The following is a 25,300-nucleotide window of genomic DNA, read 5'->3' as shown; positions in this document are numbered from 1 at the left end:
AAACACCTGGCATTTCATCACTTGCTACTAGATCTTTAACTTTCTCTCAGGTGGTTAATTTATACCAGTTTTTGGTGGGCAGAAGAAAAAAAAATCCTATAATTCAGAGTGTAGCCAAAGAGCTGTATATCACAATCGTACAAAGACATCCATTTAGTTGATCAAAGTTGGTGGTTTTAATTCCTTTTGTAGTATTAGCAAAACTAAGAGAATAATATATACTTTACATAAAATATACTTATTTTTTCAATGAAATTAAGATCACCTTGTATTAAGATATTGTCTTCTCAGAGACCTGCTTAAGGTACTTTGGCTGAACCTGGGTCTAAGAAATAAAACACCTGAATTCAGCATCATATAGATATAAGATATACTCTATATAAATTAAATCCTGATGAAGGACCACTTAGCAGAATACCATTTATCTTAAAGTGTTTTCCAAGCATCCCCACATTTTTTTTCCCCAAGGAAGAGAAGTTTCATAGATAATAGGTGCTACTTCCTAGTAAAAATTCCTACAATTATTGTGGCATTTTCCCCAGATGTCATGATTATGCAGATCACCCCTCAGAGATTCCAGCTCTGTACAAGGACTCTGAAAGAAGGCATTCTCTAGGAGCATATTTATTAATTTAGCATTTGTGTATGCCGTCCCATTGCTGATAGCCTCGGGATGGCTCACATAAATAAATAAACAAACATAATACAAATACAATACAAACCCAGAAACACCCTGGCTGCACAATTAAAACCAATAAATATTATCTAGCATCATTAAAATATTTTTTAAATAAAAAGGTCTTAGCCTGGCACCAAAATACAAATAATGAGGTTGCCAGGCGGACCTCTCTGGGGAGCGCACTCCACAGATGGGGCACCACCGCAGAGAAAGCCCTCCTCCGGGTACTTTGCCTCCTGATGTCTCTCCTGGAGGGCTCCCGGAAGAGAGCCTCTGCTGCCGATCTCAAGGGGCGGGAGGGCAAATATGGAAGCAGGTGTTCCTTAAGGTATCCTGGTCCCAAGCCATTAAGGGCTTTATAGGTGATTACCAATACTTTGAATTGAGCCCAGACTTTGACGGGAAGCCAGTGTAGCTGGTAGAGGACTGGGGCTATATGAGAATAACGCCCAGACCTCATCAGCAACGTGGGTGCTCTATTTTGCACCATCTGAAGTATCCAGACTGTCTTCAAGGGCAACCCCACGTAGAGCATGTTACAGAAATCAATGCGTGCATCACTGTTGCTAGGCAGTCGTCCTCCAGGTAGGGACACAGCTGATCGATTAGCCGAAGCTGAAGGAAAGCGGTCCTCGCCACTACAGTCACTTGAGCTTCCAAAGACAGCTCCAGGTAGAGGAGCACTCCCAAGCTGTGGACCCTGTCCTTTAGAGGGAGTGCAACCCCATTCAGGACAAGGTCCAAGTCACCTACCCAGGAGCTCGAACCTCCCACCAGCAGGACCTCCATCTTGTCTGGACTGAGTTTCAGTTTATTGGCCCTCATCCAGCCTATTACCTCGGCCAGGCACCAGTTCAGTACAGCCACTGCCTCACCTGGATTGGTTGAAAAAGAGAAGTAGAGCTGGGTATCATCAGGGTACTGATAATTCCTCAGCCCACACCTCCTGATGACCTCTTCCAGCAGTTTTATGTAGATGTTGAATAGCAAGGGGGACAAAATGGACCCCTGCAGTACTACATGGCATAGCTGCCATGGCGCAGAGGTAAAGTCCCCGAGCACCACCTTCTTGAATCGGCCGTCGAGGTAGGAGTGGAACCACTGCCAAGCACTGCCTCCTACTCCCGACAGCCTATCCAGAAGGATACCATGGTCGATGGTATCGAAAGCCACTGAGAGGTCCAGGAGAATCAACAGGGGCGCACTCCCCGCCTCTCTCCCTGCACAGGTCATCATACAGGGCGACCAAGGCAGATTCAGTACCATACCTGGGTCTGAAGCCGGACTGAAATGGGTCCAGATAATCAGTCTCATCCAAGAGGGCTTGGAGTTGCCCCGCCACCACCCGCTCCAACACCTTGCCCAAGAATGGGATGTTGGCCACCAGTCTATAATTGGCGGCCATCTATGGATCCAGGGATGCCTTCTTTAGGACCGGCCTGACCACCACCTCCTTTAGAGGAGCAGGCACCCGGCCGTCCCTCAGAGAGGTGTTGATGACCTCCAGGATCCAGGAACCAATCCCGTGTTTGGCTTTGGACAGTAGCCACGACGGGCAAGGATCGAGTAAACAGGTGGTGGGACATACTTGTCCAAGCACCTTGTCCACATCATCAGGCCGCAATAACTGAAACTCATCCAATAATATGTGACCAGACAGTGACATTGGCACCTCCCTTAGGGAATCTGAATCACTAGTGGAGTCCAGCTCGTGACGAATCTGAGCGATTTTCTCCTTAAAGTGCTGGGCAAAGTCATCACAGCGGGTTATTGAGGGTAATACAGGATCTTTCTTAGGGCCTGGATGTACCAGGCCCCGTACCACCCGAAAAAGCTCCGCTGGACGGAACTGTGAGGAGGCAATTGAAGCGGAGAAGAATTTCTTCTTCGCCGCCCTCACCGCCACAGCATAGGCTCGATAATGAGCACCTAAGTGTGTTCGGTCAGATTCATCCTGAGATTTCCTCCACCTATGCTCTAGCCATCTCCCAACCCACTTCATCGCCCATAATTCAGGGGTATACCAAGGGGATGAATGGGCTCTGCCAGGTGGGAGAGGATGCTTAGGAGCGATTGTGTCAATAGCTCTGGCAATTTCCCTATTCCACAGTTCAACCAGAGCATCAACAGGAGCGCCAGCTTTATCAACCAGAAAATCCCCCAGAGCCTTCAGGAATCCATCCGGATCTATCCGGCTGTGAGGGCGGACCCAAACAATAGGTCTGCACCCTTACAGAAGGAAATGCTGACATAGAGCTCAAACCTCACGAGGAAGTGGTCTGACCATGACAAGGGAGTCAAACATAAATTGCTCACCCTCAGATCACCCTCTTTGTCAAGAAAAACAGATCTAGCGTGTGTCCACGTTCATGGGTTGGGCCAATGAAATGTTGAGACAGCCCCATGGCCATCATGGAGGCCATGAAGTCCTGAGCCTACCTGGTCAGAACAGTCTCAGCATGGAGATTGAAGTCCCCCAGGACCAGCATCCTGGGGGTCTTCAACACCAGGTCCAAGACGATCTCCGTCAGCTCAGGCAGGGAATCTGATGGGCAGAAGGGTACACGGTAAACCAGCAGAATCCCCAATCTGTCTTGGTCGCCCAGCACCAGGAAGAGGCACTCCAGACCCGGTCTCGAGAGAACAGCTCGATAAATCAAAGCGACCCGCCCTCCCCTCCCCTCCGGGCGTGGCTGGTGCTGGACCAGACACCCAGGCGGACACAGTTGAGAGAGGGACACATCGCCCCTCTCTCCCACCCAGGTCTCTGTGATGCAAGCCAGGTTGGCCCCCTCATCCACAATTAGGTGGTGGTTGAGGGATATTTTATTATGGACCGACCTGGCATTAAGCAGCAGCACCATCAGGCCCGAGGGGCAGTTGATAAGCATACCTGGAACCTTCCGGTTGGAGGAATAACCAGAAGGAGGAACAGGTGTCAACCATCTGTCCCTCCTTCTATACCAAAATGTTAAACCCCCAACGCCATAATAACCATTGCCCAAAACCACCCCAATGGTGGCACCCATGCACTCCCCATGGGAGCAGCCAGGTGTGAATCCATTAAAACACTCAGAACAAAATCCAATTAAAATACAATAAAAACAATAAAACCCTGCCACCACCCGATTACAGAGGCCCACTCACAGATTCTATGGCCAGCTCAGCCTCCGCACGGCCCCGAACGGTCTCAAACAGCGTCACTGCCCTTCGGCCGCCGGACCCAGTCATGGCCGGCGAGTTAAAGCCGCGGCCCCTCCCCTGCGCCCCACCCCCAGTCCGGCACAGCTGCCACCCACGCTGGAGGGGGGAGGGCAGGAGCAGGGCACGCGGAGCATTTGCCAGCAGGGAGGAGGGCCCGCAGGCCGGCAGCGTCCCAGTCCCGGTCCCACGGTGGACGCTGTCCATCCCTTGGGGCAGCGGCGGGTCAGCCATGGTCCGCCGTGCGGCGGTGGGGTCTTGCGGGCAGCGGTGGTGGTGGTGGACTGTCGGTCCCTCCCGGAGCCGGTTCGGTCGCGGCCGGTGAGTTAAAGCCGCGGCCCCTCCCCCACGCCCCACCCCCAGCCTGGAGCCAGGACTAAAATCAGTAGGGCTTAAAATTAAATCATCACTAACTGGTTCCATTCCACTGGTTCCACTAAGTCTCTGGGCCCAAGCTTATGTGTGAGGAAGGCTCAGATTTGCAGCTATCAGGCAGAATTCCACAAAATTTAGCCACATTTAAGCTCATTGAGAGTCTTTAGAGTTATGTTAGGTTGATTTCAGTGGAACACATGTCCTGGCTCATTTCTTGCATTGGCAGGAGATTGAACCTTTCCACCCTTGTGACTCCATGATCATTTGAGTGGGATGGTGTAAATTGGTGACCTGCAACACCAGGGGATTTGACCCAATGGCCTTCTTGGCCCCTTCCAACTCTACTATTTTCCAATTCTACGTTAGTTTCCCTGCTGGATCAGACCTATGCCAATTTTCTGCTTCTTCTAATGGACAGACATATGTTTCAGGGATCTGACAATCGGGACATAAGCCAAAAATCTTCCTTTCTTGTTCCTAATGTTTTATTCTCAACAGTATGCTGCCTCCATACACAGAGTTGCTAGTGTGATTTTGTTTAAGCCTTTTAATTTTTTTAGTCTTCTGAGTTAATAAACACAATCAGTAAATTCTTCAATGCTGTGTGAAGCAGCACTTACTTTTCATCATTATCTTTCTGTGTGTGCATGTATGAGAGAGAGAGAGAGAGAGAGAGAGAGAGAGAGAGAGAGAGATTGGGATTCATTGGCGTAAAGATTAAGTATGACTTATAGAATCATAATTCTGAAGACTAAAAAAATTATGATTTTAGAACAATTGCCTCTTTCAGCACAAACTGAAATTCTTATTTCTATTTTATTGTTACTATTATTTCTATTTTATTGTACTGTATTAATCTGTTGTAAACTGTCCCGAGACGTATGTGATGGGAGGGTATAAAAAAAGTTTCAAATAAATAAATAAATAAATAAATAAACTGAAAAACCATTATTCTGCATGTTGATTTAGGAAAGAAAGCCTTAAAGCAATGAAAAGTGATAGGGAGCATCAGAGGATTGAAAGGTGCAGTGGAATCAAGTGAGGTCAATGCCACTTGCCCTTTGTCAATAGTGTGTTTAGAAAGCTTCCATCACTACAAATCACTACTCTTCCACTGCTAAAATGCTGCACCTGTCTGTGAGAGCTGAGTGGCTTCAAAGCTTTCTTTTCTTCATTTATCAACATGTGGAAAAGTGCTAGAGGTAAAGGGAAGGATGAAGGTGGTGAGGGACAGCAGAGAGATCTTAAAGGTTGTGCAGAAGCAACAACTGAAAAAGTACTTTTGCTGGAGCAAATCAATAATGCTCTCTTGGCCAATGCTGTTGGCTTTAATCTCTTAAGCAATTCTGGTTATGATCAACTTATGCTATGGAGTCCCAAGACTTGGTCCCATACAGCTACCTTCACAGTGATGATAAAAGAATGCTTCGTGATTAGGGTAAATTCAGGATCTTATGAAGTCCACATTTGAAAAGTAATCAACTCAGTGTGCACTTTCTAGAATCAGAAAATGTTTTTTCTTATTCTTTGTGCTTTTTACATATACAGCTCACAGCTAAACCCTCCTACCGAAAACATATATAAAGCTTAGATCATAGATTTGGCATCAACCTTGCTGAGCTTTAGGTATCTAACAAAAACTTTTCTATTTCAGTGTGTCTATAGCACCACTTAGTCCATCTATTAATTGCAATGGTTTTAATATAGAAATTTATATTGACTTTTACTTGGCTTTGCTTATCATGATTTTATCCTGTTTATTTACCATGATTGTATTGTATTTTTTCCAATGTTAATATTGGTATTTTTATTATAATGGCCTCCCAGAAAGCATGATGCTAACAGGTGGCTTTCAAATAAATCCAATAAATAAATAAATAAAATTACAGAACCCTGAACTGTATTATGCATGCAAGGAGAAATGCTGAGGTTCAAAAGGGGATGGCTTGCCAAAGGCAACCTAATGGCACTGTGGCATAAAATAGGCAATATTTAAATCAGGAACTCCCCAATTCACAGCTCAAAGCTTCTTGGGCATTATGCCAAACTAGCTCTTGTTATTATTGCTCTATGGTTACTAATCCTTAATACAGTTAAACAATGTGTACAGTAACACAGAACTCTTCCTGAGATGCAGCATTCTTTTTTGATAGAGTATTTCTGCCATTTGGTGGTTTTTACTGATTCTGTATCCAGATTCTATATGTTCTGCATGCCTAAAATTAATCTGTAGCTTCAGTGATGTGCAAAATAACATGTTTGTATTTATATCCGTGAGTTCAGTTAGTGTACTGCTTTGAATAACTTGAGTTTTGCATTTTCAAAGGGAACAGTTTCATTGTTTCTTTGTCCAAAATAGCTTTTAGTTTGGTGAGAGACCTGCAGAACTGTGGTTAACAGTACAGATAGGCCCAACTCCAACTAGGTAATGGGCAAGAGAATGAAATACTTATCTAAAGGAATTACAGTCATTTTTGGCATGGGAATTATGAGTATTAAAAAATCTAACTGTGCTTTGATTCAAGGCACTTATAAATAAGATGCTGCATAAACAATTATTTACTCAAGCAAAACCCAGGAAGCTTTTATTAAACATATACTTCAAATGTCACCAGTGCAAAATGGAGGCTGCTGCCACAAAAATGAATGCTGAAATGTGTGTGCGCGCGCGTGTGTTTGTGAAAAAGGAAAGGAAGGGAAAGAAAAGGAAGGGAAAGAAAAGGAAGGGAAGTAAAGTAAGCCCTATTAAGAAAAATCTTTCATCATGTGATTTTTCTCAGCAGTGAATCATAATAAATGTTTAGTAACAGTAGTACTGAACTCAAGGGCAAATGAAAAATTAGCTGATTACTGGTGGAGCAGCTGAAAAATGTGTTCCAACTCACTTTCATCTGCTGGAAGATACGCACAGAGGAAGGGAGGAAAATGCAGGAACTCATGAGCTGTCATTTCAAGTAAATGGCTTGTTACATCCCCTGGAAATGTACATGGCAGTCTGGCAAGGCTGTAGCTCAGTGGACTCTGGGTTGGGGCCAACTGAACACAAGGGGTTTAATATTTTTTTACAAGTTATAAGAGGCTCCTGCTAGGATTTGAGCAGAACCATCTGAGTTTCTTCCAGTCTCAATGCCTATCATGCATGTGACATCGTACAGGGGAATTATGAGGAACACATAAACAGAGAGCATCGGATGTGGGATGGTTCAGCACATTAAAGTTTCACGAACAAATGATGTAAAGGGTGTGACTAATCCCCCCACTTCTCTTTCAATCATTCCCTCACATGCATGCACACGCCAATGCGCAGTTCCTGAAATAAGCCAGTGATGAACTCTCAAAACACAGGAACAAACACGCCAGTTTGCGTGCACAATGCTAAAACGAGATTGCCGGGCAATTGACTTGTGACCCTTGCAAAAAAGCTTCAAACTGCAGGGAGTTCTTCTCCCACCGGCAACAGAATGACCTGGTGACAGCTCCCATAGCACCGGAGATCCTGTTCCCTTCCCACACCCTGCTCTGCCTGGAAGAGGGATTCCAAAGCATGACCTCAAAGGTGACACGCGGGAGGCATCCTGCTGGGCGAAATGCCTGTTAACCTAATCTGGATTTTGCCCTTTCCTTCCCCTCAGGAAACTGCCTTGCATGTCACAACGAGCCGTACAGACCCCTCTATTTCTGGAGTGATGCTCAAAGAGCTGCTCAGAGGCTGCAGCTATTACTTTTAACCATGTATCTCAAGTACAGCATCTTGGAGGAAGATAAAACAAAGAAAGGAGGTGAAGATGGCTAAACAGTTGCACACAAATAGAACAAACCATGGCTGCATGAGACAGATTAGTGATTGAGCCAAGAGTGGGTAGTATTTTTAAAAATGGTGGAAAGGTGGGACAAAAGATAAATTAGATAGGGGTAAGCTACATGTAAAACTTCTCCTGTACTCCAATGCGACATTTTTGTACCAGACTAGGGAATTCCATGTTGATTTCCATACACAGATTTCCTAAAAGGAGTATTAGAATCAACCCACAACATATATGAGCACAGAAAATAGAAATATTTTGGAAGCAGTTTGTGATCATATACATACACACTTTACTTTTAAAGGCAATTTAATTCCCTATCCCATGGTTATCCATTCTTTCTCTAAGGATGTACACGATATTCTTCCTGTTTCATAGCCACAACCACCCTGCAAAGTAGAGTAAGGTAAGGCTCAGTTATTGGCTTAAGATGAGCCCGTGAGCTTTGTGGCCAACTTTAGTTTCAAACACATTTTTGAGAACCACCACAGTTTGCACCCACCAGAGCAAAACGCTCAGTGGTGGGGAAGAGGTTAGGGTGGGTTGACCGCACATACTGGAAATGATAGTGGTTGTAGTCCAACATATCTGGAGGACCCCCGCTTATGGAAGAGTAGCTTTTAAAAAATTAAGGCAGGATATAAGTTTTTTTTAAAGTAAACCAACAGATAGAAGACAGAACTGGAGATGTAAAAGTCAGAAAAATTGGTTTCTCAGCCTTCACTAAATTCCATCTTGAAGTTTGGTGCAGCTTGAGCCCATAAAAGATTGCAAACTTCCCGCCCCTTCCCGTCCCGTCCCGTCCCTTCCCTTCTCTTTTCATGGAAATCTGTGTGCATTTCTTTGTGCATCAATTGTACACGTTACCCTAATTTTGAAATGTGTGCATGCTGTCAAATTTTTCTTTCAGTCCACATATCAATTGTAAACTTGGAGATATTTGGACTTTGACTGCAGATTGCAAGTGGGGCCATGTTTAGCCTAAAATGTGTGAACTGGCCTGGGACCACCATGGCTTGATACTGCAATGACTGTATCACCTCTCCCAACCACAAACTACCCCACACTATGATCAAGAATTGGGATTTACATCTGATTCTCATCTCTGAGGGAGGCTCAGCTGGTGGCAACAAGGAGAAGGGCCTTTTCAGTGGTGGGCCCAACCCCAGTTAAGGAACAAGCTGCAGAACTGAGGCCTGCTTGATAAGGATAATAACTGCCCTGATCATAACTCAGCTGAAACAAGGTCCAGGTGAAACATTTTATTTATTTTATTTATTAAAACATTTTTATGCCGCCCCATTCGCCAAAGCCTCGGGGCGGCTTACAATGTTCTAGGGATTAGCTCTCAGTTAAGTGATCAATGAGGAACAACATCATAAAGTTTTGAGCTTTGTGCATCCTGAACTGTAATCCCCCTTGAAAATCATCCTCTGTTGGACAACGAAGCTGAGGAAAAAAACAACCCTCCCACTGGCACCAACAGACCTGGGAAACAGATTCTGGATCAGAACCTGAGGGGCTCAAATCTAATAACAGCCCTGTGTGATGCAAAAGGATGGGAAGATGGTGGTTATCTCTCAAATGCAACATTTCCTTTGCCTTGAAGGTTCACTGAAATCTGACTGTGAACATTTCCCAAAAGCAGGGTAAGAATTTTCCCAGATTCACACGGCTTTATTAGCCAAGGATTGATGGCAAAAGGGTGGCATGGATTTGTGGTCACCCAGTCCTTAAATTACTTGATTAATGCTTTTGTGATGAAGTGGACTGCACAATACGCCCATCCTGTAAAAGTAGGCACGTGTGGGTCAGGTTCTCATCACTGAGATATCTGAAAGCTCCCCTGCAGACAAGCAGTGAATGCTTGAGTTCCTGACCTTCTTGAGGTTTTTACTTTCCCCCAGTGCCCTTCTTGCCTCTCTTCAGCAGCCAACTGTGTGTGCATCTCCCTCTCTCGACTTCTAGGAAAAATCTGTTGCAAAAGTAGAGAGTAAATAAATGGAGACAGACTGTGGGAGGAGAAGATGGTGAACCACTCCCTGGCCTTCTTGGTTTGTCTCCAGGGAAACATTCAGAACTCTTACTCATCTGAGCCTGGCTTACACATGGTTACATTTCAAGTGATGAGCGTAGTATGTAGTTCGGATGAATGAATTCCAGCATGTATACATTAACAGCGTGTAAATGTCCAAAACATTGCATGTAATATTAGAAGGAAGACCACTGATCGCCCAGGGATTGTTCTCTTGGCCTCCATACTTCATTTAGATATTACCAGGGCATTGCTAAATATATAAGCTGAAACAAGGAAAATATAATCTTTGCTAATTCTATTAACCTTGCCTTTGACCATGGAATTATAGGTTCTCCAAAGGGAAAGTCACACTTAGTAACTGCAACTTACCTCTTCTCGGTGCTCTTCTCCAGAGCGCTGAATAAACCACCTAATGGAAGCTTGCTGGGACTTTGGAATACACTCCAGGAATGTTGAATTGAACTCAATGCCAAAAATCACCTTTTCATCGGTGGTTTCATGACTAATGCCTGGAAAGCAAACATGGTACAAAAGATTAACCTTGCCCTGGTTTCTTTAAGCAATGGGAAAAGATGCCTGATACAGAACAGATGCTACAGGAGCACAGAAACTGTTAAGCAAAACAAAGGCACCTCATGCACCAAGGTTCAATCTGGTGTAAGCCATCCATAACAACAATGCTATTGATGTCTGAATTGGCCACTTCCTTTCATTTAGCTCACCCATGGAATAAGAAAATGGCTTATATTCTTTGTTAAAAGGAATTCTTCTCTTACATATAATGAATTTAGGGACGGTGAAAATACATTGTATTCATTCATTTATCATATGTTTATACTCGTACCTCTCAATAGCCAAAGTTTTCTAGGAGTTCACGACAATTTAAACCATAAAATACAGTACAGAAAATGATATGGTTAAAACTGCAATATGAAAGAAAAGTGAGAACAAGAGTAAGGACCAGCAGCAGTATAACAAATTCAAATACAATAGAGAATGTAAAACAGCCTGAAACTAAAATTCCTGGGGAAATTACCTGGTGCCAGAAAGAATACAATATAGTTATACCCCTGGCTACTAAAAGAGAGTTCATGGAGCCAGCTAGAAAGCCTGCTGGAGATATCACATCTTCTTGGCTTTAAATATGTCCTGACCACCACTAAGACAACTTGTGAGGAAGTTCTCTAAACATTTCACTGGTCTTACTGAAACTAATTTTTTCTTTGTTTGCTTTTTGGTTTTGCTTCCTTTGAAATCTTCCAGTCTTTTGGTCCAAAGAGGAATCTTCAAACTTGCCTCAATATTTTGTTTTGTTTTAGATGCCAAAAGTCAGCCCCAGCTTGGAAGGTATAGAAAGACCTCTCTGCTCAAGTTATATGAAAGCAGAACCTGGTGCTTCTGGGTATCTCTGAGGTCTAGCTGGAAAGTCCTCATTCCAGTCAAGTAGCTTTATAGCACAGGAGTTATAGACAAGCAATCATTGCTCCAGGCAACAAACCACAGTTTCACTCAGTCACTAGAGGAAAAAGAGCTATGCAAGCCTGGCCTAATGCAGGATCACCAAGTTCTCCTGAGTTACCCAAGCTAAAGCATCATGAAAGAAAGAAGCGAGGAACCCCAGTCTGATTGCTACAACTCTCCTGTTTTAAGTAGAACAGGCAACTCTCCCTGATTAACCAGGGATCTCTCCATGAGGTAGCTTCAGTGGCTTCCCTTAGAATGCTGTCTTAAGGCCTCTTTTCATCTGAAGTCCTCCATCTCTGATTCCCTTCACCTCTTTGCTTGGAGTTTGCACTCTCACAGTTTCTGAGGGTCTTACTTGGTTTCCAGTGGAGAGATCAGGCTGCAACTGGGTGGCCTTGTCTTTGGCACTGCTGCTCTTCCTAGTTCTCCCCATCTATGCCACTGGATGGCCATGCCCTTGGCAGCTTAGCAGCATCTTCCACCTCCTAGTGTGACAGAGAATTGGTCCTCATCTCTTCTTAAAGCACATCTGCAAAGGGCTGGAGCCCAATCCCTAGAGAAACTTTCTACTGCCCCTATAAGTGAGGGCAGTCTTAAGGGTGCCCGGTAGTTAAGTGAGGAGAACTAATGTGTGGGTGCAGCAGATGGACTTGCCTGTCCCGTGGAGTATTGCAGCTGTTCTTCAACCTTCCCTGAGTGCACATGTGTGCAAAATAAATTAAATATCACTGTAATCACCTTTCAAAGGAAACCAAAGCCAGGTAAATGCTTTGCCTCTGGAATATCCCCCCACTTGGGGAAGGGAGGAGAGACATAACAATATGTTTCCTAGCTGTCTCCCATCCAGGTAACTTAGAGCAGCACCTGCTTAGCTTCAATATGTGCCTTCAGCCCAAGGTAAAATTGAGTGGAGGGGGGGAACCATTATTTTTGTATATGGCAAGGCTCTGTGACAATAATCAAAGAACAATGGACAGCAGGTAGGATCAGATATTAAAAGAAATGCAAACACAATAATTTTGCTTCAGTGAGTGGCCCCCACTTTAAGAAATGAAAACATTTTAAATTTTATGTTACATTGTCACAGCAATTTCAGTGTAACCACAAGAGTGAATATAGATCATGCATATTTCAAGAGAGCCATACCAGTTGCCAGGGGAGTGAGCCAGACAGTTTGGCAAGCTTGTGGAAAGCTATGTTTGTGGGAGACAGTAAGCTGTTGTTAAGGGGGAGATTGTTTAATTAGCAGGGAAGAATTAGACGACAAGTTGGATAGCTTGATAGCTGGAACGAAGATTCTGGATCTTTGTTGGAGAGTTGCTATGTGGAAATATGCCAAGGGAATGCAAAGAGTGTGTTTCCTGATTTTTCCTCAAGGGAGCTCTGCTTACTTGGCTCTCTTGTCTAAGCAGTCCTCCTTTGTGAGTCTGGAAAGTTCCAGGATGCTCCTCACATTCAGTGATAATACTTACACAGATTGATTTGTTCCCACATAGGATTCTTGTAGAATTGTTCTATCTTTGTGTCTCCTGAATGGCTCCAGTAGTTAATTGTTACTTTGGGTATTTAGCAGGAAGAGTAACACTACCAATTGTATCTGTGTTTGGCATTTTAGCCCCAAGTTGCTTCCACAGATTTTACACCCTTACACATATTTTCTATTTCAAATAGGAATGGAATGAATTTCTGGTGCTTGCCAAGGCAAACTGGCTTCCTTCTGAAGCAACCAGAACCAAAGTCCAACCTCACATTTTGTTCTGTATTCAGGCTTTGGAGGGCCAACTCCAAACACAGCACTGCCAGCTTTGCTTTTGCTAAATAATTATTGGTGTGTGTTTGTGTGGGGGAGATTTAACCAACTTCACGCTCATTTTCACTTACCAGAAATCACTAGCCCCTGCACCTGTCCCTCTGAAACTTTGCAGCTTTCTTACATGGGGATATGATATATGCTGTCTTCACAGAAAATACCCCAGGGGTGGGTAAACAGAACATATCACTCATCCCCCCACTCCCAGTCTGAGCACCCCCCTTTCACATAAGGGGGGGATGCACCTGTTCTTCTGACTTAGAGACACCTTAGAGACACTGACTTAAATGACACCTTTGTCATTTCCAGAAGAATGACAGGGGGGAACATGGGGGGGGGGGAGAACATAGGGGGGAAGCATATCCTTTTGAGAATATCTTCAATATGTAAATGTTGCTGTTGCACAAAATTTCCTGAACTATTCTTCTAAAACAAGGCAGATGCAATCCCCTCAGAAGGAGCAACGATCCCTATACATTTCATCCAATTCTGATGAGAGATAGTTTAAAGCATCTCTAAGCATATACAGAATGATTCGTTCATCACAGCCTTATTATAGTCAGATTGCACTTCTAGCAAAACTGAGCATGAGACTTACTCTTTTAAAAGATAAACTCACCACTTTATGTTATTATTAAGGCTCTTATTACTTTCATTCCACCAGAATCTTTGACTTGCAAGAGCTAAAGACTGCCTCTATCACTATGCACTCCACCTGTTTTTCCGGATACAGGGATAGAAATACAGTATATACTTACTATCTTCAATGTCCCAGCACTGGGTGACTGGATCTCCATATTTTACATCTTGCCTCCTTGCACGTCTAGAAAAAGAGCAGAATGGTTGACATGACTTTTGATGCCTACTGTTATGCCTACTGTTCACCTAACTTTGGATGTAGGTCAGAGCTGGTTCCCCTTTGCATGTTCCTCATTCACTAAATGCAACATCAGGAAGCAGCTTGAATACATGAATGAACCTTCACAGAGCTTACAGTCAAGATAGTACTTTCATATTAAAGGTATTTTATGAGCAGAGCTGGTGGGAATCGGGGGTCAAACTAGATGGCCCAGGTGGCCCCTTCTGACTTGTGCTGATTCTATGTTTCTATATTCCTGATACCAAGGCAAACGGAAAATACTGCCACTCATTGGGCTGAACCAAAGCAGATGTGCTATGGAAGATACAGCTTCTGCTAAGTGGGGATAGCTTATGGCTGTGGCACTGAGGGACAGAGTAAAGGCAGGTGCCCTCTCTCTCCTGCAGGTCTCCTGCGGCTAAGAGCAGCAGGAGCATTTTGGCCGGCAACATGGCATGGGGAAAAGCACCCTTTCCAGCTTTCCAGTTTCCTACTCTAACACAGCTACTTTCAGGCAAAGCAAGAAAGACTATCATGGATTTCTAATATTATGTCTGCTTTGATCCTGAGTGCCATCAAGTGCAAAAAGTCACTAAGCTTCCTATAGTTTTTCAAAGATTTCTTCCACTGGTGTTCAAGAAACGGCTAATGCTAATCTTGGCACATGTCATCATGTATACAAGGTCTACACCACAAATCTGGAGGAGAGGGATCCTCAAAGGTGTTTGGGTTCTGGTAAATGGCCAGCACTTTACATTGCGAATACCAGCCACATCCTTCCTTACAGCCAGAGCTTCTCATGTCATTCTTGCAGTGCAGGAGGAAGAAGCCCGGGCTACAGGAGTCATGCAAGAACCTGCTTTGAGATTCTCAGGGAATGGTGAGGCAAAGCTGGCTGGCATGTGTTTCCTCACCTTTTTGAGGTTGGTGTGTACCGGGAACATGAACTTCCATCCCAGGCACAGTATGGGTCTCTGGCAAGGCAACAGTCAGCGCAAGCCTTCCCATACGTGTGGCATCTGTGCAGTGAGAGCTGAGCCAATCCATCTCTGGAACCAATGTACAATTGTTGCTAAAAATCAGGCAAGGCAAATGAATTAGGAACGTTCTTCCATTGCATTTTTCATTAACATCTTCTGTTATTACAGAGACGCCTAAGCATTTCTGTGGTAAATGCAATATATGGACCAATGGTTAATGAACAAAGCCTAGGAAAAGTTGTTTCCCTGTGTATTCTGTCCAGGCTTCTTTCTAAACAGGGTTCATTAAGTGGTCCATTTCAGCAACACTTTCCTACAGTAGTCGGCCACAGATCGCAATTCTTCCTTTTTTCCAGCAGGTTTCGATCTGTGCTGTAAAGACTGTTTCAGAGCACGGCATTGCATTTTATTGCTGGGTTATTTACTTTGCATATAGCCCTTTCTGAAAAATCCAGGCTGAGTAACATAGTGAAAACTAAATTTCGAAAATCAGAGCAAAGTTACACATAGCTATTAAAATTCACAATATATTGATATGTGAGCCATATTCACAATCTAGTGCCTTTTGTTTTAGACTGTTAATCCCTTTAGCCCTAGCCAGAACGGCCATTGGTCAGGGATTAATAGGAACTGTAGTCCAAATCAACTGGAGGGCACCAGGCTAACTTGTAAGTAACACAGGCAAGTTCAGACTTTTACAAAGCTCCACCAGGAATGCGTTTGATAATTATCTGCCCTTTTATAGAGAGAGATGGGCTTTGGTGCAGGCTACAAAACCAGCCACAGAGCAAGTTGCGTTCAGATCAGGTCTGTGACTGATGCTGTTTGCAGTTAGAGGGTTCTACGAGCAGCATATCCACCTGCACCAAACCATCTTTGTATTTATTTTATTTCCTTAATGGATCTTTTGAGGAATAGAAAAAAAGGATGAAACAGGCAGGGGCAAAACACAGGGCAGTTACAAGTTGAAAATGGTGAGGTCTGGATGTCCTATGAAATTCTGTGCATGAGGCAGAGAAATACCAGTAATACCTTGAATTCTATTAACACTGACTAGGATATGTTCTGATCAAATGGCAATCCCATTTTAAAGGACATTAGTTGTAGTCATTCTGCTCAAGCTTTTATCTTTAAGCAGATTATGAGGATGTTCGGAACAAATGCAACTTACACCTGAGAAAACATGTAAAGGTGCAGGCTACAAAATCACTAGCAATTTCATTGGTACATCAGTGTAAATAATGCATTCTGGATTAGGACTGCTGTCCATAATGGAAAAGAGCTAATGTAACCTCATGACCACTTCTGCTTCAGTTTCCCTTTTCTATTTCCACAAACCATCCAATTCCCCAGCCTTCTCTTGCTCTTTCTATGTTTAATAATATGTACATATAATAATGTGGAAAAGTACACGTAGAGTGAAAAGGAGTGGTAACAGGAGTGGTTAGGCTACAAATATTCAGGGAAGATGAGCTGGGGTGTTATGGTTTGCAAACATAACAAGAAATAATAAAAAGAAAGAAATAGAACAATAGAACAAATGAGATGCTGATAGATGTTTGTTTGTTTGTTTGTTTGTTTGTTTGTTTTAAAAGGCTCGAACCAGTAGTTGCATGAACTAGTTGGAACACAAGCAACATGCAAACATGAAAATGGCTAATTGTGAATACCTGTTTTGGAGACATCTCCATAGTCAAGATCGGCGTTGGATGCTGAAAAGTGAATAGATAAACAATGGTGAGCTCAGTCCTGCTTGCACTTCTCTGGAAGACAAGGCTCTTTTCCACTGAAGTGCCCCTCAGATTTATTTATTTATTAAAACATTTCTATGCCGCCCCTTGCCGAAGCCTCGGGGCAGCTCACAGCACAAATAAAATACAATAAAATACAAAAATAACAATATAAAATTAACAATATAAAATAAATAACAATACAAAAGAAGTTGCCCTGGCCAGATCCCTTGCAATTTTACCTAAGCCTCCAAAGCAGTGCTTCCAAGAAATCTAACTATCTTCTGGGGCTAAGCCAGGAATGCATTTCACCACATAGAAGCACTAATCTGCCTTTAGGAGAGTAAGAAAAAGATACATTATTGGGGGTTGTGTTGTAATTTGAAGTTGTTCATGCCAGCTTTTTAAGAATGTATTTTCTTTAACACTCCAGCCTGATGGTTGCTAATGCCACCCTCCTCTGGATGGGAATTGTTTTATCTAACAATCAGATTTTTAGCTACCCTCCAGAATTCTGGTGAGTGTGCATTCTCCCCACACCGTTTTTTCACACAACAAACCTGTGAGAAAGACTGAGCTGAAAAGCAGTGATGGGCTCAAGGACACATGGACAGGAGGGGTCTCCCTGCTTTAATTCCAGAGTCTAACAATTATGCCATATTGGCCCTAATGGATCAATTCTAGGGCAGGTATGTGAAGAAGGTATATATCAACCTAATGACTGATCTCTGGATGGTTTGTACTAAACTTAGGGTAAGCAGGAGTGGGGTTTTATGTGGAAGAATGGAGTGCACCATTCAGTTCTTCCACTCAAAATGAATTTCTGGGCTCAGATTACTTTAATTCCAACTACACATGTCTCTTTCACCAGACTTTGCTTGATGGATCTCAGTATTCAAGTAAAAGCACATATTAGATGCTGCAAGCCTTCTGTATGACCACCTCTCCTTCAGTGTATCAGCAAATGTATCAGTTTCAGCTTTGAATGCCAACCTTTATGGAAAGCGTGCCACAAATGAAGCCCAAAATAGCACAGAGTGTAACTCCTCTTGTGTGATATACAATACATACCTTCTTGTAGATTTCCCTCTAGTTGACTGAAGTAAAACACAGAGACTCAGCCACAGTCTCTCCTATTTTGGCACAAGAGTGACAAAAGTCTCTTTTGACAAAAGACAGAAGGTGGTCCTCATGGCACGGAATGCACTTCTGTTTAGGCCAATGTTCATATTCTGACTGTATTCACCAGGTTGATCTAAGCCCTGCCAGTCACGAAACATGAGTGCTCAGCCTACCAATGAGGTCCACTTGTGGGGAACATGGGTCAATTAGGATCCTTACCATCAGGACAAGTGAGCAACTAATAAACATGTGAAATATCTCAGGCTACTTCCCCAATTTAGTGCACTCCAGTCATTTTGGAATACAAATCTCATCTGACCCAGCTGGATGGTGAAAGCTGCCCATCAAAACATCTGTTGGCCAGCACATTGGGAAAGATATAGCACCTTGTAGTAAGCATGAAGTGCAGAAAGGTGATGTAAGTCTATCAGACTAAGTTGCAAAATGAAGGCAGGTGTCTCCTGAACTAATCCAGCAATTTTCGCAGCAATGCACATCAATTGCTCCTTATTTATTTGTTACAACTTCTACCATGGTCTTCCTTCAAAGAGGTCAGAATCATCTGTTAGAGCATCAACAATCCCACAGCCACCACTGGGGAAAGATGACCAAAGGAGCAATTATTGGAGTTTTCCATGGCAAAAAGTCATGCTTAAGAATTTGTGAACTGAATCTGGAAACTATCTCTGCTGGAAAGCCAGTGTGTTGGATATGGCGTTGGATGCTGATCTGAATGGTGGGTCTACAGTGCTTGAGCAGTGCTGACACATTCTTAAGCACAAGCCATAACTTGTTGCAGTCACCCCAAAGGGTCAAGAAAACTACCTTTTAAGGGAACAACGTAACTTTTTCTTCAAAATAATCAGTGTAGATAACCTGGAAATTCCATGCACTGAGGACAAGAAAACATCTATCTACTGTCATATGCATGGCTTTTGGGAAAACCTGCATCAGAGTCTATAATTCTTTGTAAAAATATAAATGGACTAGAGTCACATTGCCCCTTTCTATTTTTTTCCCTGTACAAAAAACGAGGTAAAATGTGTAATGTGGAAGAACATCTGCTGAGCTAATGGCTCTGTTCGGTATTAAATCTGATATGGCGCCTTTCCTTTTGACGTGATGTTGCAAATATGCAGCAAATTGGTACACGCTTGGAAATTCCAAATTACTTGGCAGCCTGTTGAGCACTCTTGGTATTTTCAAAGTGATATTTATCATTGGTGTCCATAGCAGCAAAAATATGACTTCGAGAGCTTTAAAACAAGGAGCATTCTATCCCTTTCATCAAAATACATGGGAAGAATTACTTGGATAAAACCTTTTTCTTTTTTTTTTCTTTTCTTTTCACAGAGGAAGAGGCCAAAGGCATTTCACCTGATTTCAAAGCTCTCTTTTTAAGGCTTGCGACAGAAATGTATGGTAAACAAAGTACCTCATTACATCATAATGCAGATCTGATCAAATATTGCTATTTGGGCTGTCTGCCACCACCTCCACTGCTACCATGAGAATTGCTATAAGTTGGATAAAATTATTCTGTTTTCCCTTGAAACTGCTATCCATGGAACCAAGCAGAAACTTCTTAATTCACCTGAAATTTTAGCTTCACCTTCAAATGTCATGCACATTTCAGAGACAATTGGTTACAAGTATCTGGGTTTGGGTTTACCTTAATGCAGAACCTACATAATATTTACTGAAGTTCAAGGAAATCCTAAAAACTTAACAAAAAAAACCTTTTAAAAAATTGAGAGTGACTGATTGTTCTGGGAGTTTTGCATTGTCTGTCTCACACACTCACATTTCTCAACATACCGATCCATATTTTTTGTTTGAAAGTAATGTTCACAGATGGAAACCGATCAAGTTTTACTTTCTTAAAACTGTACTCAGGTGTTGCCGAATCTTACCTTGAATATTTGTAGCTCTTCCAGCACCACTTCCTCCATGTCCCACTTTTCCTTGGTTATGCTCAAAACTTTCAGTACTGTTCCTATATCTGAAAGGAAAGGGCACTGCTGAGGAAACATTGGCTCTGTTTGAGCACATGGAAAACAGTCTTAACATTTTGTATTAATATTTTCCTGCTCCTTCAGATATGATGCCCAATCCAGAGCTGAAACAGCAAAATTGTGTTGATTTGTCTCACAGAGTGGGATGCTGTGATGCCATCAGTCCATGCACCACTTTCCCTTTCTCCAGATCCCTTTCCTTGGGGATCTATGAGAATTTCACCATGATTTGTGTTCGCACAAATTTCATCAAATCACATCCCTAACAGGATGGAGTCAAATGACCCCAGACTAGTTCCAGATTCATTGAATAAGGCTTTGACAAATGATTTCCTCTCACTCTGATTTGTCCATCTGTGGAAGAGGGGCTCTTAACCCACAGGACATTACAAAGCTGAGTACAAAGATGGCAGTAGACCCACATTTATATCAGTTCCCCCGAGAGGTCATGGCTTGAAGGTTTTTAGTGTGCTTCTGAACATGGCCACTGAGCCTGCTTCCCACTCACACTCTGAATTTCACTGAGAAGGAAGTACGCTTTGCTGTACAAATATTATGCACACTGACGCATAATGCATGCAGTTCAACGGCACTGTAATCAATTGTTCCAGGTTAATTTCAGTATATGGCCCCCATGACTATATGTTGTATTCCAAGATTGTACATGGGACATGCGTATGGCAGTGATTAAACAAACAAAAGGTTCTGGAATTGAGTAACTGCAAAACAGGACTGGAAGAAACATCTTATTGAATATAATAACATAGTCCAAGGAGCAGGGAGGGGAGAAGGAGAGCAGCTGGAGAAACTTCAAGGTAAGTAGCATCCTGTTCTTGCTGGTCAGGACCCCTCAGAAGTCTGCTTTCCTCCTCTTCCAAGTTCACTTTTCTGACCCTGGAGAAGCAGCTGGTATGTTTCTTCCCATGCCGGCTACAGGGGCAGAGGTCTGGGGACAGGTTTCTGCATCCCTCTTCTGAGGTCAGAGTGCTTTCTCTGACCTTAGAGGAGTTTCCCAAATGTCTAACCGAAGAAGCCATGTCTTGTCCAGGCTTTCGGTGGCAGCATGGGACTGGGTCTTGAACTAAGTGTTCCTTCATGTATAAATGTGTGAATCTTCTCATGGAGAAAAGCAGAAGCCAGAACAAAGCTAGAATCTTCTTCCTTCTATAAAACTTTCTAGGGAATTTTTGACATGTGAAGCCCCACCTGCAGCTTGAAGTACAGTTGGTTCCTGACTCCTGTTTAATGACAATAGTTACAATCTGACAATAGTATTTGCATCTTGCTACCTGTTTGGGACACCAACTCATAGTGGCACATACTCATAGTGGTACACTGGTGATTCCCACTCTGGAAACAGGCACTTATGGCACCATGTGCCTAAAAATGGCTGCCTTGTGCCTCTTCAGTGTTAAGAAACCCAGGCATGGGATCCCCAAGTATGATATGAAGGAACATGAGGCAGTCACCATATTGCAACTAAGCAGGTCTGGGCCTGGTCAGTGACTGGAAGGGAGACCACTTGGCACCAGCCTGAGCTCCACAATGGAAGAAATAAATGAAATATATAAACAAGCCAATGAATAAGATTTTGGAACTGGCAATGCTTGCAGAAACACAGGACAGGTATCATCCAGAATGCACGGACACATTTGCAATTCCAATTAGCTTCCCAAATACAATCTTCTTGTGTCCCTTCATTAAAGAAAGATGCTTCCTTTGATCCTTGTAACAATGATTCCTGATTCTTCTAACAATGATTCCAGGGCCACATCCATTTTATGTTCATTGCTAGCTTGTGATTCAAAAGGGGCAGAGGAATTATGACTAGACCAAGTTTTTCTCTGTGGGCTTCATGCTGAGTCATTATTTGAGCCTTGGGTCTAACGTTAACCACTACACTGCACTACACTGCTTCTCGCTCCTTGCCTTTGCACAGGACAGGTTTTGCATTTCTTTAATGATTGCATATGCCATGCCATCCTTTTAAACAATTTAGATACAGTCCTCTTTTCTTGTGAGGAAATTCTGGACTGCCACCTACTGACCACATTTTGCTATACAACACGCAGCCAGCTATTGTGGCAAAAAGAATCACTGCTGAGCTGCTTCAGATATGGGCCTGGTGCAGACCTAGTGCTTAGCCATCATGGTTTGCTGCCTTAACTCTAAATCTCACCTTAGCTTGTTGAGCTGAGCCCTATCCCTAGAATGGCCTGCTTTTCACTTTGCAAACAAAGAGACTGGAATGGAAAGGAAAGTGATTTAGCCACACTTTTGCACTGGAGAGGTGCAATGTTCTATTCCTATTATGGGTTGCAAACTCACTTCAAGCCAGGATACCATAACCAGGTGGGTTAAAAAAAAAGATAAACCATGGCTAAATGCCTTGACTGTATATAGTTGTTAGCAGATGACATGATACACAGAAAGGTGAGATTTTCAGCAGAAACATGAATAGGTTCCGAATTTACAGGAAGTCTGTCATGCTATTTGCAGTGGACATACAGATGTTCCCTTGGTGGGAGGGGGTGATTGTAACTGGAAACCACCTCATGGCATTGATTTGGGCCCATTTCAGATCCTCTAAATGCTTCCCATTGCACCACTGGGCCTGGGTCTGCAACATGGTAATGCGGGTGCCAAGGATATGTCTCTCTCCAAAGCCAGATCGGGGGTTTCCTGGTTGTACCCATTCATTCCCAACATAACAGGTGCTGTGTTGTATGCCAGTTGGATTGGGTCTGTACTCTGGAAAACAAGGTGCCCTGGAGTGTGGCTTTCTTGCCCTTGTGGCCAGGAATTTGGGTGGGAGGCTAGCATCTTCTTCAATCAAAAGTCTTTCAGATCACAGCCCAAGCTAGCATCAAGCTCTCCTTGCAAGATGACAAAAATGTGAACAACGTAACAAATGATGTGCATCTCTACCCTTCAGGCTTACCTGTGCCTAGGAACATGACATCATACTGGCCATCTTCAGCCATGACACGATCCACCACAATTTGAGTCAGCCTGTAGTCGACATTGATTTGAGTAAAGACAGGGGCTCCAGTCACGGGGTAGACTGATTTGTGCATCACTGGGTGGCGCCTGATGAAGCTAATGACATCATCAGGGAAATCTCTGGTAGACTTGATCAGCGGGTCGTATGTTTTGCTGGGACACTGAACAATAAAGACACAAGAGAAGAGTCATGTTAGTTGTCCATCTTTGCCGTATGCAGACTTGTAAAACTTTTATTTGGCTGGTTTCCTATAGTGTGCAAAAAAAGTCTTCAAACAAGCCAGTAGAGACACTTTGCAAAATTCAGCACCCACCTTTCTGGGGCATTGATGTCAAGTGCTGGGTCACAACGATTGTGAATAAACTGTTTTTCCCAACCTGGAGACCTCCAAGAGCCCTGATCATCAGTCATGCTAGATGGTGCTGGTGGGAATTCTAATTCTAAATATCTGTTGAGCACCACATTAGCGAAATGGTTGATTAAACCATGGTCCCATTTAAGGCGGGTTCTGCCAACCATCATTTTCATTATGCACTCTTTTTCAGGAGGCTCCCTTTTTAAAACAACAGAATCTTGTGGCATCGTACAGACTAACATATGTACTCTGGCATGACCTTTCATGGACTAGAGCCTACTTCATCAGATGCAATCAGTATTAATGAGAGTTTCAGCTTCTCCTTCTCTTTCTTGACCTGTTACATTTATAATCTCCCTTTTTCTTCTTGTGAAGGACTCAAGGTGGTTTATATTGCTCTGTTTTATCCTCACAATAACAACTCTATGAGGTATGTCAGGCTCAGAGTGAGGGACTAGCCAAAAATCACCCAGGGAATTTCATAGCCAAGTAGGACTAGATTCCAAGACTTCCAGGTCCCAGTCCAATACTCAGACCAGCACACCACACTGGCACTCACATGAAATTCCTTCCAGTATCTTTTACATTCAGCATTTACTGAATTCTCACTTCCCAAATAGAACATGGTGTCAAAATAAATTGTGGCCCAAGTCTGAACATTTCCAAGATTGCAATGTGATTTGCAGACTAAAAGAGAAAAAAGTATTTGATTACATACATACCTTTGAAAATATACATGCATACTTTTCAAAACTGGACACAAACATGCTTTAATCAATGGGAAAAGCATGCATACAAAAAAGAATGAAAGGGAAAAAATAAAGATTGCAATCTGACACAGACATGAAATGGAGCAAAGTTAGAGGCAAAATTTGGAGGACTTTGAATGTCTTGAGTTTTACGTGGGTGCATATCCCTAAATACAGTACATTTTCTGGAGGGTGGTTTGGGGTGAGGAGCAGAATAGTAAAGGTCAAAAGGAAATTAAATGCATGATGCACACAATGACAGTGATAGTATGAACAGTGGCTTTTACAAAACACTTGCTGCTGAAAACAGAAACTGCCAGGAACTAGATGGGTCAATAACACATTATTGTGCATTACATGTTTATCCTGACACCTCTCCCAACCGGCCAAGCATGCTACATGACCCTACCACATAACTAAGGGCACCTCAAGGACAAGTATCATGGCGGTTAGAAAACCTGTATCATTTATTCCAGTACCCTGTGAGCTCCCTTCTTGTCTCTGACAACATTCCATTACCTGGTGTCAAGATGTTTATACTATTACTTTTTGTGATACTGGGGCTAGTGTGAAGATCAGAATGATTTCTCTTTCCTCTTGATGGAACCCTTTGCAATCCACACCTCCCCAGGAAAGTTTCAGCAATGCACTATGTATCTGATGAAATGGACTGCAATCCACAAGTGTATACCAGGATAATTTAATTTTAAAGTGACTTTTAGTTGCATCTGCTGCAATAGACTAACATGCCTGACCTTTGTAAAAAGATCTTCTAATAATAAAGTCATTAGACTGAGAAATACGGAGAAAACAATAGAAAATGGATAGAAGACACACAACTGAAATAAAGAACAGACCTATTAAGAAACTGAAAAGTGCATTCTCACTGCTGGACTTAGGAATGGACACATGAGTTTATTTCCATTCTGCGTCCATTTCTTATGTGTTCATTCACAAGTCTGCCTTGTCCTGGGAAAGTGATGTGCTGCAGTCCTACTTTCCCTTCCCGTGCATTACACTAAGATCATGAGAAGATAATGATATCACCTCACTTGGTTTTGCAGCTCTGCATGGCCCTTACAGTTGCACCCTCATGTGGTGACAACTTGCATTTAC

The 25,300-nt window shown here is 43.0% G+C and overlaps 1 protein-coding gene across 4 annotated transcripts in view; it reads right to left on the bottom strand.

The window, feature by feature from the left end:
* The window catches only part of SEMA3D (semaphorin 3D), a 180,419-nt gene that overhangs the window by 10,843 nt on the left and 144,276 nt on the right, over window positions 1–25,300 (bottom strand). For all 4 annotated transcript variants that reach the window (XM_044423327.1, XM_044423325.1, XM_044423328.1 and 1 more), the window contains 6 exons: window positions 23,018–23,240; window positions 19,975–20,063; window positions 16,880–16,921; window positions 15,144–15,301; window positions 14,129–14,193; window positions 10,466–10,605 (listed from right to left, as the gene is read on the bottom strand). In XM_044423327.1, coding sequence (XP_044279262.1) covers window positions 10,466–10,605; window positions 14,129–14,193; window positions 15,144–15,301; window positions 16,880–16,921; window positions 19,975–20,063; window positions 23,018–23,240 — 717 coding nt within the window. The remainder of the gene's footprint in view (window positions 1–10,465; window positions 10,606–14,128; window positions 14,194–15,143; window positions 15,302–16,879; window positions 16,922–19,974; window positions 20,064–23,017; window positions 23,241–25,300) is intronic.

This window comes from Varanus komodoensis, unplaced genomic scaffold, assembly GCF_004798865.1.
Source record: "Varanus komodoensis strain SLA01 unplaced genomic scaffold, ASM479886v1 scaffold13_3, whole genome shotgun sequence".
Taxonomy (NCBI): Eukaryota; Metazoa; Chordata; class Lepidosauria; order Squamata; family Varanidae; genus Varanus; species Varanus komodoensis.
This window is presented reverse-complemented; position numbering and strand designations above follow the sequence as displayed.